The sequence below is a fragment of the Pezoporus flaviventris genome, unplaced genomic scaffold (assembly GCF_033815535.1).
Source record: "Pezoporus flaviventris isolate CSIRO_AGI_PZ_B2104156 unplaced genomic scaffold, CSIRO_AGI_Pfla_v1 ptg000012l, whole genome shotgun sequence".
Classification (NCBI taxonomy): domain Eukaryota; kingdom Metazoa; phylum Chordata; class Aves; order Psittaciformes; family Psittacidae; genus Pezoporus; species Pezoporus flaviventris.
Genome location: NW_026892560.1, coordinates 295,876 through 308,600, shown reverse-complemented (window position 1 = coordinate 308,600; position 12,725 = coordinate 295,876). Strand labels below are relative to the sequence as shown.

At 47.5% G+C, this 12,725-nt stretch overlaps 1 protein-coding gene across 2 annotated transcripts; it reads right to left on the bottom strand.

Annotated features, from left to right (window-relative positions):
* CDHR5 (cadherin related family member 5) lies at nucleotides 1-12,365 on the bottom strand. Of its 2 annotated transcripts, XM_061450958.1 has the most exons (14): nucleotides 12,233-12,365; nucleotides 11,848-12,026; nucleotides 10,952-11,002; nucleotides 10,254-10,346; nucleotides 10,038-10,136; nucleotides 8,541-8,651; nucleotides 8,038-8,214; nucleotides 7,589-7,679; nucleotides 6,648-6,745; nucleotides 5,899-6,105; nucleotides 4,744-4,860; nucleotides 4,509-4,581; nucleotides 1,993-2,150; nucleotides 1-1,128 (listed from the first exon to the last, which is right to left on the bottom strand). In XM_061450958.1, the coding sequence occupies exons 1-14, from the start codon at nucleotides 12,309-12,311 to the stop codon at nucleotides 631-633; spliced, it is 2,031 nt and encodes a 676-aa protein (XP_061306942.1). In that variant the 5' UTR covers nucleotides 12,312-12,365; the 3' UTR covers nucleotides 1-630. The 2 variants fall into 2 exon arrangements, with proteins under 2 accessions (XP_061306942.1, XP_061306943.1); XM_061450959.1 differs by lacking the exon at nucleotides 10,952-11,002.
* Between the last annotated feature and the right edge of the window lie 360 nt (nucleotides 12,366-12,725).

The following is a 12,725-nucleotide window of genomic DNA, read 5'->3' as shown; positions in this document are numbered from 1 at the left end:
TGTGATCAGCCTTTGTTTATCAGTAACAGAGGAAACAGCAGCTCCCCAGCATGTAAATTCCTGGCTGCTGGCAGGACAAGGACAATGGTGGCACATACCAGCTGCTGGTGCTGGAGTAGAGTCTGGCATGGTGGAAAGCAGAGCCAAGCCCTGAAACGAGCTTCTGGATACAGTCTGAAACAGGGTCAGGGTGACTTGTCCTGCCTTACACCCTGCAGTTGGCATCAAACACCCTAAAAGGAACAGCCAAGGAGTCAGTGATGGCTTATTTACCCATCGAGAGGAGGTGAGCACTGGGTTGTGTGGCTCAATTGCTCCCATGAAACACATCCATCCATCCCCCAGATCCTAAGTGATACTTCAAGGTCTCACAAAAGTGTTGAAGTAGCTATAATCTCTTCTGGCTTTAAGCACTGCATTCAGGCAAGCAGGACAGGCAACCTCATCCTCCTGCATCCCGGCTTTTCCTCTGAGCAGAAAGAGGGGCTCCATGTCAGCAAAGCAGCTTAGACTCCCCCTTTTTTCTGGGGGAAGGAGAGATGAGGGTGGGTGCAGGCCTATTTCCATCCTAGGTCACTGTCATCTGTGTGAGACTTGTTGACCATCAGTTCTGCAGCTGGTGGGGAGCTCTCAGGCTGAGGACACTCCCAGCCCTCTGTGGTCATCATTCTTGTCATAATCTTCTTCCTCTTCCTCCTCCTCCTTCTCCTGCATATCTTGGTCACTCTCATCATCACTATCTACTGCATTGTCCTCAATCACCTCAACTGTTTCTCTAGCTTCTGGATCCACACTGGTCTTAAACCACACAGCTTTGTAGCCATCATCTGCCATATTCCTGTCTGTCTTGAGGATAGACTTCACTTCCTTCTTAGGCTCAGTCTCTTCCACTTCTTCCTCTTTCTCTTCCTGGTCAAAGGTGATGGTGGAGGCTACAGAAGGCTTGGGGGGGCTGTTCATTTCTTCTGCATTGGAAGAGGGCAATGGAAATGCTGGTTGCTTCAGTACATGTGTCACTGACCCAACACTGCCGTTCTCTGGTGTCTCGTGCTCTTTGGTGCTCACATCTGGGAGTGAATCTCGCTTGTAGCTTTGGTTCTGGAAACCCCCAGGGATTTCCTTTGAGAACTATGGGAAGAGAGACACCTTGTGATTGTAGTGAAAGGAGAAGACACAAGGGAAGAGGGAGTAGCTGAAATGACTGAGCTACTACTGCTTCTTTTGCAGTTACACCTATTTGAAGCCTGGGATAGATAGAGCTCCTTAGAACAGCTATTTACTACTGACTCCATTTCTGAATTATTTTTCAGATAAGCATGGGCATGTTTTCCAGGAGGGCTGAGCACCAGCAACATGTACTGAGTTGTACCCATCCACTTTGGGTATTACCCTGGAGCGGGATTTAACTCACTCAGGGTGAGGTATGAAGTATTCATCTGAGCTATGTGCTCTGGACTCATGTTGCAGTCAGTGGGGTCTAGGATCTTGACACACCCATCCTAATGCAAAGATAACCACATCTGGTCAGAGGAATTATCTCCTTAGCTTCAAAGCAACCAGCCTGCCATGGACTTGAGAGCACTAAAAGGAAACAGATCAGCTACAGACAACTAAGTCCAGGTTTTAGGATAGGATGTGAAGGGGCCTTTATCTCTTTTGACCACAGAGGAAGGATGAACAGTGGCTCATGCCACAGACACAGGTTTTTCAGAGACTGCCCCTCATGTGCCACGTTCATCCTAGATTTTGCGCTCCATGGAACCGTGGTTCTCACCTTCCCATGTCTGCTCATCATCTACCATACAGCTCCAGGCTCCGGGGGCAGAAAAGAACAGCAAACATCACCAAAGCGATGCTACCTTTGCTAACAGTGTCTCAGGAGCAATTTATCACCTTCACACAGACATACAGTATTTGGACAGCCCATCCCATCTTTACAACCTCCTCAGATCCCACTTTGTAACTCAAATTCAGGTACAAAAAGGCACTTACCTTTTTCCTTATCAAGTATTTGACTGGTTTTCTGTACTGTTTATATATCATCACTCCAAGGAAGACTAAGGCAAGTAATAACAGTGCTGCTAATATCCCACCTAAGATAGCCATATCCTGAGCAGTGTACGCCTTATCAGAGGAGGTTACAGCTCCAGCTACAAGAAAAACAAAACAGTGTTACAAAGCCTAAAAATGGCACCTTTTTATGGAAGCTTTTTTAATGTAACAGTCCAATGTGGAAGAAGCTCCAACCAATTTTGGAAGGGCAAAGCAGCATCCTGTGGTGCTGAATGTGGCAGGGATGTATTTAATATCACAGAACACCGTTTGTTTGCTGCCCTAAAAGCACAGGGTTTGTTTTTAAAGCCACCACCCTCAGAATATAACTTCCAGTATGTTACATGAAGTGGAAATAGCATCCATTCACAGGACATGACTTTTCCCCCTGATTTAACCAACCTAATCGACGTATGACAGTATAAAGCCAGCAGATGTTACGTGAAGTAAAGCTAGGTACATCTTTCACTTTCCCACCTCATCCATGTACACCAGAATGTAAAGTGAAGTTTATACATGTGTGAAAATGCCAAAGTTCCTTTAATCCAGAGCATCACCTCTGATGCTGATGAGCATGTTGAAATAAGACATAAAAAGGCACAAAAAGCAGGAAAAGCTCTAGAAGGTCCCCAGGACAGGAAAGCCTTCCCTCCCTTTTTGTAGCTGTAGCAATATATAGCAGCCTTCTCAGGAGCAGCTTGTGCTTTCAGCCACCAGGCAGTGTAAGCAGATCTGTAGAGAGACCAACATTAGACAAAGACAGTAACCTCCTCAGGGTTAAACAGCTTTGGTGGTGCTGGATTCTTCCTATTTACATGTTCCAGCTTCACTTTATAGTGTAAATGAGTCTCTAAGTTTAATCATTAATGAATCACAGTTTTGTTCTCATGCTGGCCTGTTTGTGACAGTGGACTTTGAGTATTCCCTCCATATCTGACTGCACCCGCAGTTTATCTTTAATACAGTTGGTGACGGTTTAGGACCTATGCTTCGTCATACCTCCTGGGGAGCTGCAGCCCATGGAGCTCCACCACCCTTAACTCCTCCTGTGCTGTACAGCACACACTGCCTCTGTGAGAGCTGGCTCACCTTGGGAATGACTTACCTCAAGATCCATGTGAGCTTTGCTCTGGCAAACCAGAGGCCAACATACAGTTACCACTTCCCAGAAGAAGAGTATGTTAAAAATAGCCCTAGTTTCTCCCTGGATATCGGGACACTCAGTAACACACCCTCCAACCTGTTGGATGCAGATTCCTTAGCACTGCCTCTTAGTGTCCAGGGTTAAATATCCTGCAGATTGGCCAGGCAAATGGTGATCTGAGCCCAGTTTAGGCCATTCCTGGATGCTGACTATAGACTAAAGCACAATTCCTCTCAGACTCTAAGCTTTTCAGTGCAACTTCAATCTACTTTTTTGCATAGTTGTCCAATTTTGTGTGATTTAAATAGGAAGGGCAACATTTAAAAGTTCCATAAAGGTGTCGGTACATCTGTTGGGAGTGTTGTATCTCCATGTACTGACACCTGAACTGAGCGAGCTGGGCTGCACCCTTAAATTGGTTTTAGGTGGTTTTTACACAGCCAGTGGTTTTCGCTGTGAAGGGGCAGATTCACACCCAGGCACCCACATTTTTATCCTCCAGAACTCCCCACGATAGTGGTGATGAAAGAGTGATGCAGTGGGATCACCCAGCTGGGAACTTCAATCACACATATTCATGTCTAAAACAATGGAGTCTGGGCATTAAGTGCCTATCCTGATGTAAAAATGCATGATATTGGCTCATCTTAATCCAAAGCAGTAGTTCAAATTTAACTAATTTATAAGACCTACATAAGAACTATATCTGAGAAGCTTGGAAGTGAGAGAAATTTTTACATCAACAAAGCCAAACGTTAGCTGGAGGGTTGTGTATAGAGCCTCCGGTTTCTCCTGTTTCTCATGGGTCATTTCTCCTGCTAAGAGAATAAAACTTGACTTGACCTGAGCCCGGGCTCATGAGGAAGCCTGGCTTTGTGGGGTTGTGCCAGCTTCTGTCTGCTTTGTATAAATAGGAAATAACATTGCAGCTTTCTCTGGATTTGGCTAAAGAGGAGCAATGATGTACCAAGGTGTCAGGACAACCCTCCTTTGCCATGATTAGACATCCTGGGTTCTTTCTGACCCACAGAACAGCAGGAGGTAACCCCAGACTTAGCTTTAGAATAACAAGACATTACAGTACACAGCACTACTTAGTCTCTGAAGGCTCTTTGAGGCATGTGGTGACGGCATCGTAAGGATGTTGTTTTCTCTCATAGCCACTGTAGAGCCTCCTGTAAGTAGGGGGTTGGTCTCAGGCCAGGTCCACAGACTTCAGTGGGTGACCTGTCCTTGGTGGTTTGCCCGCAGAAGAAGACAAGACTCCCCAGTTATCTCCACAAAGCAGAAACCAAAGAGACACTCAACCTACCTGTGGCATGCGTGACCTCCACCACAATCACAGTGCTTGCTTCCTGCAGGCTCACCGTGTCTTTCCCAACAGCCTGTGTGAACGTGGCAAAGAGAGAGCTTAGGGACTTCCTAGATCTCCAGCTCCCTCCCAAGGTACACGGTGGTCCCTTTGTGGAAAGCATACCTTGCCTGTCTCCTCACCGTGCTACCCCTCCCTTCCAGGACCCAGCAAGATATGAAGAAAGCTGCCCTACCTCAACGGTTATGGTTTCTGGGGACTGCAGCACCACATTAGTCAGGATGAATCCGTCTTTGGTTGCAATGAAGTCAGTGCTGTTTTTTATGTAGTACTCAATGTTTGGGTTGACTTTCTGGAAAGCCAGAAGGGTGAATGGTTAAATCACTGCCTGTGCTTTGAGGGCATCTTCGTAACAGGTCTTTGCAGGACTTGTCAGCCACACCTGAACTACGAGGAAGGGTGCAGAGCAGTAAATGAATCTGGACTGAGGAGGTGAGAAAGGCTGAACTCAAGTGGGTTCACTCTGCTGCTCAGAGGTCAAGAATGTATCCTCCAAGTGTTGCAACCAAAACAACCCAAGTCTCACCCAGCTTTTGTTGGAACTTTAGCATTTGCCCAAGCAAAACATACCTGTGCATGGAACCTTGTAAATCTGGTCAGTTTAGCCCTTACAACAGTGCCAAAGGGGGATGTACGTGGAGAATAGACCCGTGCTGAGGGCTGCATAATTTCTTCCTTTGTGTCTAGGCTGTTATTCCTCTGCTAAGCCTCAGTCATGCTATGGAAGCCTTTGGAGAAATCAAACCAGAACTTTTCTTTGCTCAGTGCTTGGGAATGGCTGATCAGGAAGCCTCTTCCCCTCCCTTCTCCCAGTGCACTGCTCAAGAATGGCTCTCTCCAAAGGAGTCTTTACAGGGAGAAGGTTACAATTCCTGGCCCAGGACTGCAGGTCCTTCCTAGTCAGCTGCTGTCTTTGGGCTGGCTCCTCCTTCCAAGCCAGTTCACAGGCAACTCTGTTTGACCTGACAGGGAGGACGTGTCCTCCTGGGATCTTGCCACAAACTCTTCTAGGAAACACTTCACTCGGCCCTCATTCAGACCTGGACCCATTCCCATTCATTGCTTAACCCTGGGCTTTACTCAGCATTCTGTTTTGCAGTGGGTCAGCTCACCTACATAAATCTGGGGGTTTAGAACACAGTACTCCAACAGATCCTTCACATTACATCACACCAGAAGCAGTTCTGATCCAGGTGGAATTTCCAGGGAAATGTAATACAGAACACGAGAGGAAAAGATGTGTTTTCCTCTCCCACCTCCACTTCCTCATGTTTTCTGATCCTATCCCTGAAGCAATGAGAATGAATGTGGTGCGTTTTCAGTTTCTTACACCAGGGAAGTCATCATCCACTGCCGTTATCATCAGGGGGCTTGAAGGATCACCAGCTTGGAAGACAAAGCTTCTCGGGGCCAGACCAACAGACACGCGGCCACTGTAGATCTTGTTCTCAAAGTATGGTGGATGCTCACTTTTATTGACGACCTTAATCTCTACACTGGCTACGGAGTATTTCTGGATGTTGTTGACCTGGGTGGCCTAGACAGAAAGAGAGAGCTGCTATCCATTTCCTAGTAGTGATGAGAAATAAAAGGATAAGTTTGATCTGAAGCCCACTGCAACCCATGGGGTTCTGCCCATCACTTTCAGCTCTGAGCAAGGCCTGTATAAGGGGCCTTATGGTGTTTGGTATGTTGTGCACAGTTCTTTTCAGCTCACCCCTTTGCTCTTGAGCTGTAGCCAGAAGAGGAGCTTGTCTCTAGGGTTGTGTTAACTACTGTAACAGAAGCACCAGTCATTCCTAAAGAAAGCTTTCCAGTCACGCTCCTCCATACTTTCAGCTCAGCAGGACATCCCTGTTCAGTTAAATTTGCTTTCATGTAGCACCCACACATAGGGAAAACTCCTCAACTTCTGCAGGAGGTTTGTAAGCTGATGTAAGACTGGTCAAATACTAGAGGCCCTTCCAAAGGAAAGGGTGTAACTGAATTATTAATGTCATTGACTCCTGTGATATCAAACTGCTGCCTCCTGGAAAGCCAGCTATGCTGGGCTCTTGTCTACTGTGCCATCACGCTTACCATGACCTGCAGGAGGAACCCATCTGGGGAAGTGACTGCTTTGTTCATAGTCAGATTCCCCGTGTCTGCATCCACTGAGAATACTTTGTCTGTATCCCCTACAGAAAATGGAAAGACTATTCAATCATTAGATACCTTCATCAAGTGACCCGGTGCTCATGGACTTTCACATCTTAGTGACCATACCCCCAGGGCATCATGCAGCTTTCCTGGCCTGGCTGCTCCAAGGGCTGGGATTCAGAGGGACTCAAGAGACAAAAAGCACTAAGGAGATGCATGTAAACCCAACTGGATGAGGCAGAACAGCAAAGCTTTGCCTTTCCAGTGCCTAGGCCCAGATATAACCAGCTTCAATTATGCTAAATGCCCAGAGCCTGTGCTACAATTTGAGGACTGAAAGTCTCCAGTTCCCTAACCTGAACCCAAACTGCATTTCAGGAGAGATAAAGGAAGAATTATTCCTATTTTAAAGGTGAGAAACCAAGCTACAGAGAATAGCTGGGTGGAGATTAGTCTCAAATAGCTCTAGGCATCTAAGGGGAAAACATCTCCTACCTGAACTTGTTATGTATACTGTGAAGAGAAAGCAGCATCTCAGGGCATGATGTATCCAACTTACTTTGAACACTGGCCTCAACGTGAGCTGCATTTCAATCTGGAAATGCTTGTTTCTTTCTGACTACAGAAGGAGCCTAGACACAGAAGCCATCTTGTGTTGATGCAGGGGTACAAATTGCTTCCTGCATCTCTAATCTGTGTTTGAATAATGAAAACATTGATGTTGGAGAGATGTTAAAATAGAAGTAAAACCTTTAGTCCTCTTCCTCACTCTGAAACATTCTGGGTGTGTTTAGACAGCCATGGAGGGGGTCTGCTCTGGGCAGGTAACATAGGGGATACACGAGCAATGCAGTCTGAGGAAGGTGACAACTTCTACTCACCACCAACAATACTGTAGACAATTCTTTCATTTATAGTGTAGTCAGGATCAATAGCGTAGATAGGCCCCGGCTCCAGGATGAGGGGTTCCTTCTGCAACAACAAAGCAAAACATTACATACCCCACTGCAGCATCACAGCACCCTCCCAGCCCAGCATGGCTCTGGTGGGTTTGTGTGGGCAGAATGGCATCTATTGCTGGGAAAGGGAGGACAGCCCAGAGCAAAGGGGTTTCCAGCTCTTGCCTCTCACTGTGATGTGCTGCAGGGAGAGGGACAAGCAGTGCTGCTTGGGGTGGGGTGGGGGAACCTCCACTTCCCAGCAGGAAGGCTCCCTGCCAGGCTGCATTGATGACTGAAGATCAGGATGAGCCCACAGGCACTATCCACTGGGAACAGCATCTGGATGCTGTTTTGAGTGTTAAGGATGCATTTTGATCACTGCTGCTTACCGACACCTCGGAGATATTGACCCTCCCAGTGTAGGGACTGCTGATGCAGATGTTGTTGTCCGTGTTAATGAAGGTACAGGGTAGGAACCAGGGTGGTTTGGTGTCCGACTGTTCAATAAGTATATTTATTGTTGCAGTAGCTGTGTTGGTGGTGTCGGAGCTGCCCACAGGCCTGTCCTGTACCCAAGGCAAAGCAGACTCATGAGATGCCCAGAGAAGAGCCCACTTGCAAAAGCCAGTGGCCCAGGGGATTCTAGCTGTTGTAACTCCACTCTAAGGCTTAGCAGTTTAGTGAGATTAGCTAAAGCAGTGAATTATCTCATTCTGCTGATGAAGGTGGACTGAATGCAAGTGTGAAGTTATAGAGGGTGGAAGGTTACTCCAAATTCACCACCCCAGTATCCACCTTCCCCCGTCATCCCAGACGTCTCCCATTCAGACTTATCCTTCAGCTAAGGGCCACTGAGGCAAACAAAGCACTTTGGTCCTCCGGAAGAACTTACCCGTGCATACAGCATCAATGTTGTCAGTTTAAATTTGTCATAGTCCAAAGCTCTTCTTAAATAAATTTCTGGGTTATTAATTCCTTTTATGGCAAAATAACCCTCTGTGTCCTGGTGGGGGGAAAGGAAAATCCTTACTAGGAGACTGAGTCACATACATGATCAAAACACTGCTCATTCCTGTCTTTGTCATCCCAGTCAGACCTTTAATCCTGAGGACCTGGGTGAGTGGACAGGGGCAGTGTGAGGATGCCAGATCCTGGCTTGTCATAGAATCAAAGGATGGTTTGGGTTGGAAAGGACATTAAGATCACCCAGTTCCAATCCCCTGCCACAGGCAGGGACACCTTTCCACTGGAGCAGCTTGCTCCAATCCCCTGTGTTCAACCTGTCCTTGAACACTGCCAGGGATGGGGCAGCCACAGCTTCTCTGGGCACCCTGTGCCAGCGCCTCAGCACCCTCCCAGGGAAGAGCTTCAGCCTTATCTCCAACCTGAACTTCCCCTGTTTCAGTTTGAACCCATCACCCCTTGTCCTGTCACTACAGTCCCTGATGCAGAGTCTCTCCAGCATCCTTGTAGCCCCTTCAGACACTGGAAGCTGCTCTGAGGTCTCCACAGAGTTTCTCTTGCCCAGACTGAACAGCTCCAATTGGCCTCATTGTGTCTTGTCAGAAAGGTTTGTTCACGTTCCTGTGAGTGTTCTTCTCCAAGACCCCTTGCTTTGCCTGCCTTCCTGCTCAGCAGGCACTGGATGACATCTTTTACCTCATTTATTTCCTACACTCAACGTGTTGCCTTTGGTTTGGGTCCATGACAGCCAAGCAATCTCACATCCACGCACAAGACAGATCAAGGACGGCTCAGCCTCAGAGCTGACAAGATCAGTTGCCTTAGCCCAGAGCTTTGGAAACCACCACAAAGGCAAATTGAAATAACATACCCTGCATTTTACTTCAGAACCATCTGCACTTGTTGTGGTTCTCCTTTAACTCTATGTCTTGACTAGAATAACCAAGCAAACCTCTAAAGAGCAGATAAACTCACTGAACTGGAAGCAGGGAAAAGCAGTCTGGAATTCTTTGTGGAATCTTGGGCAGCTCTACTTATCTCCACTTTGCATGGACAGTGTTGGCAAGCAGGACAAGGACTCCTCCTTGCCCTGTTCAACTCGGCACAGCCCTCAACCCAGTGAGGTACAAAGGTCTCCACCCAACGTGTTTACAGGACACCCCAACAACACTTCCCTGGATGATACTGCTCAGAACATCCCAGACAAGAGCTGATTCTGTACAATGGAATCAAAGTAGAAGCAGTAAAGGATTGATACCTGAAATATTGACTGCTCTCGTCTGCTAACCAAACCAACCTTTTGAGTGCTGTCAAAGCTGTCAGAGAACTAAATGCAATACAGTGACCTGAGCCTCCAAAGCTGGGCTCTTCTGAATTAAACACAAGGGCTTCTCTAGAGCTACTATTTTCCCCCATAGATGCTCACCTGCACTGTTGTTGTGAGTTCATAGAAGATGGTGTCCAGGTCGGCATCACTGGCAGTTAACTCCTCACGGGCTATAATGGTTGCATTCACTTTTGTATCCTGCAGCAAAGTTGCTGTGGTTATTCTCTCTGGGAAATGGGCTGAAGACTTCTCCCTGCTAATGCTTCCTTAGCCCCACAGCACTGAGTTCCCTCTTCACTTCCATGCGATGCTTACCTCAGGAACAACTTGGGTGAGGTTGGTTTGCTTGAACACGGGGCTGTTGTCGTTCTCATTGAGAATGGTCACCAGAATGTCCAAGGAATTACTCTGCAGGAAGGGTAAAATAAGAGTCAAAGACAAAAATAAGACTGCTGGGGCAGATACTGCTTTGAAGAGTGACCAGAGGGGATGGTGTGAGGGGCACATCTGGGGAGGGACTGAATGGGGCTTGGGTTTGCAGCCAACCCACAGCGGGAGAAGAGGGGGAGGGAGCTTGTTCCCACCCTTTCCCCATTCATAGAATGGTTTGGGTTGGAAGGGAGCTTAAAGCTGATCCAGTTCCAACCCCTGCCACAGGCAGGGACCCCTTCCACTGGAGCAGCTTGCTCCAAGCCCCTGTGTCCAACCTGGCCTTGAGCACTGCCAGGGATGGGGCAGCCACAGCTTCTCTGGGCACCCTGTGCCAGCACCTCAGCACCCTCACAGGGAAGAGCTTCTGCCTAAGAGCTCATCTCAGTCTCCCCTCGGGCAGGTTAAAGCCATTCCCCTTGGCCTATCACAGGGCTTTGGGTGCTCTCTCTTTGACTGAGAGGGGTATGTCCACAAAGGAAGACCTCTCCTCATCCAGGCCTGTGGACTAGGAGGAGCAAAGGGAAGTACCTGTTGCCCTGCAGTACCCCATAACAGCGCTGCATGTTTGGAAGAGCACTCACCTGCACGTCAGAGTGCCAACAAATCAGGGTCACTATCAGCACAGTGTTTTCCTGTATGCAAACCCAAAACCGAGTCAGTATAGAAACAAACCAAAATGTACTAACTCCTTCTAAAGTAAATGAGACAAGTACATGCATTGCTGGATCAGAAATGCTGCTGGGTTTTTATCTGGTTCTCAGGACCATCTGATTTCCTCTTTCCTTTACAGCCTTCCATCAGTGCTGGGATCCTGTTTATGATGAAGTCAAAGCAAACCTATCTTCGATCCTCTCCCATGATTCCTGTAGCATCAGAACAGCTATTGGCCATTTTTTAGGACTTCAGGTAAACCCAGAGATTTCTACTTAGAAATGGAACCATCCCACACACAGCACAGTGCCATAGGTTGTTCACTGTCTGCTGCTCACTCACATACATGTGGGGTTTACATCAGGGGAAAAGCAGCTTAAAGACGCCTATGGCTGTGAACAGAGCATTCCAGAAAGGTAAAATAAGTTAGTAGCAACCTATCTGACTACACTGACCTTTTAAACTGCCTTCATGCTTCACGTAAGAGCACCTCACTGCTCTGAGCTGTTTTCTACAGGCACACAGGGACCATTTTATAGGAGTCCTGGAGAACTCTGAACACTCCAGTTGCCACATTTTTGCTTTAAAACCTCCCTTTGCGTTAATTCAGACAGTTATTGAAGGAAGGTGACAGCAGGCACACCATGCACCCTCTGCTCCCTATACTCTGCTTGTGGAAGGGTGTCCTCCCAAGCAGTGAGCTCAAACTCAACTGATCCTTTAGAAATGGGTTATGAGTCCCTGAATATCCCAGCCCCCATGCTGAAATTCATTAGACCCCAGAATTACCCATCTCATCCTTATAGCCTGTTAGCTAAAGGCTTACCTCATAGTCCACAGATTCAGTCAGCTGCAGTTCAGACCCCTGTATAGTGAAAAACTTGGCATCTTGGGAAGTAGGATCAATGGTCACAGTGAAGCCTGAATCCACATGGATAGTGGTCAGCACATAGCCAGGAGAGTTATTTTCATAAACACTTGGTTCACTGTCACTAACAGAACACCCTGGAGAACCACACAAATGAGACAAAATTGCCTTAGTGACAGAGCTGGGGGAGACCTGAGGCCCCTCTGGTTCCCGTTGGGGAGAAGGTCATTGAACAAAGCTGTCTCAGATTAGGAGATTTAGGTAAAACTCTCCCCCTGTAATGGTGCAGCTTGCTGCAATGGGGTTATTCATTTGGGGGCATGGACCTGCTGCACGAGCTTACCTTGTTGCTGTGCTGAAATGTCTGTTATGAAGAGGAGCAGAAAGAGCACAGAAGTGAGGAGCCCGTAAGAAACAGCCATGTTGAGGAAAAACCCCTGTCTCTGATGAAGCTGATCGTCTCGCCCTGCTTCTCCCAGTGCACGAAGGCAAAAAGCATTGCCTGGCTGGTGTGGTCCACTGCAGTTCAACCTTTGCCTCATTGGATGACTTATTGAGAGCCATTTAAAGCTCATGGGACACGATGACGCATAGGTTTCTATTTCTACTGTGTTCCTGGGTCTTACCTGCCCCTAAACTCCTTGTAGCAACAGGATGTATTTGAAGCATTCCAGAATTTAGAGCCAAGCCCCCTGTGATAAACACGAAGGAGGACAAGGGCTGACTCTTGGGATGCTCCCTGTATGCTCCAGCCTCCTGCAGTAGGGAAGAAGTGGACATACACCCTTGTTTTCAGCTTGCTCATGGTGTAAGAGGAGAGAGGAGGCAGCTGATCT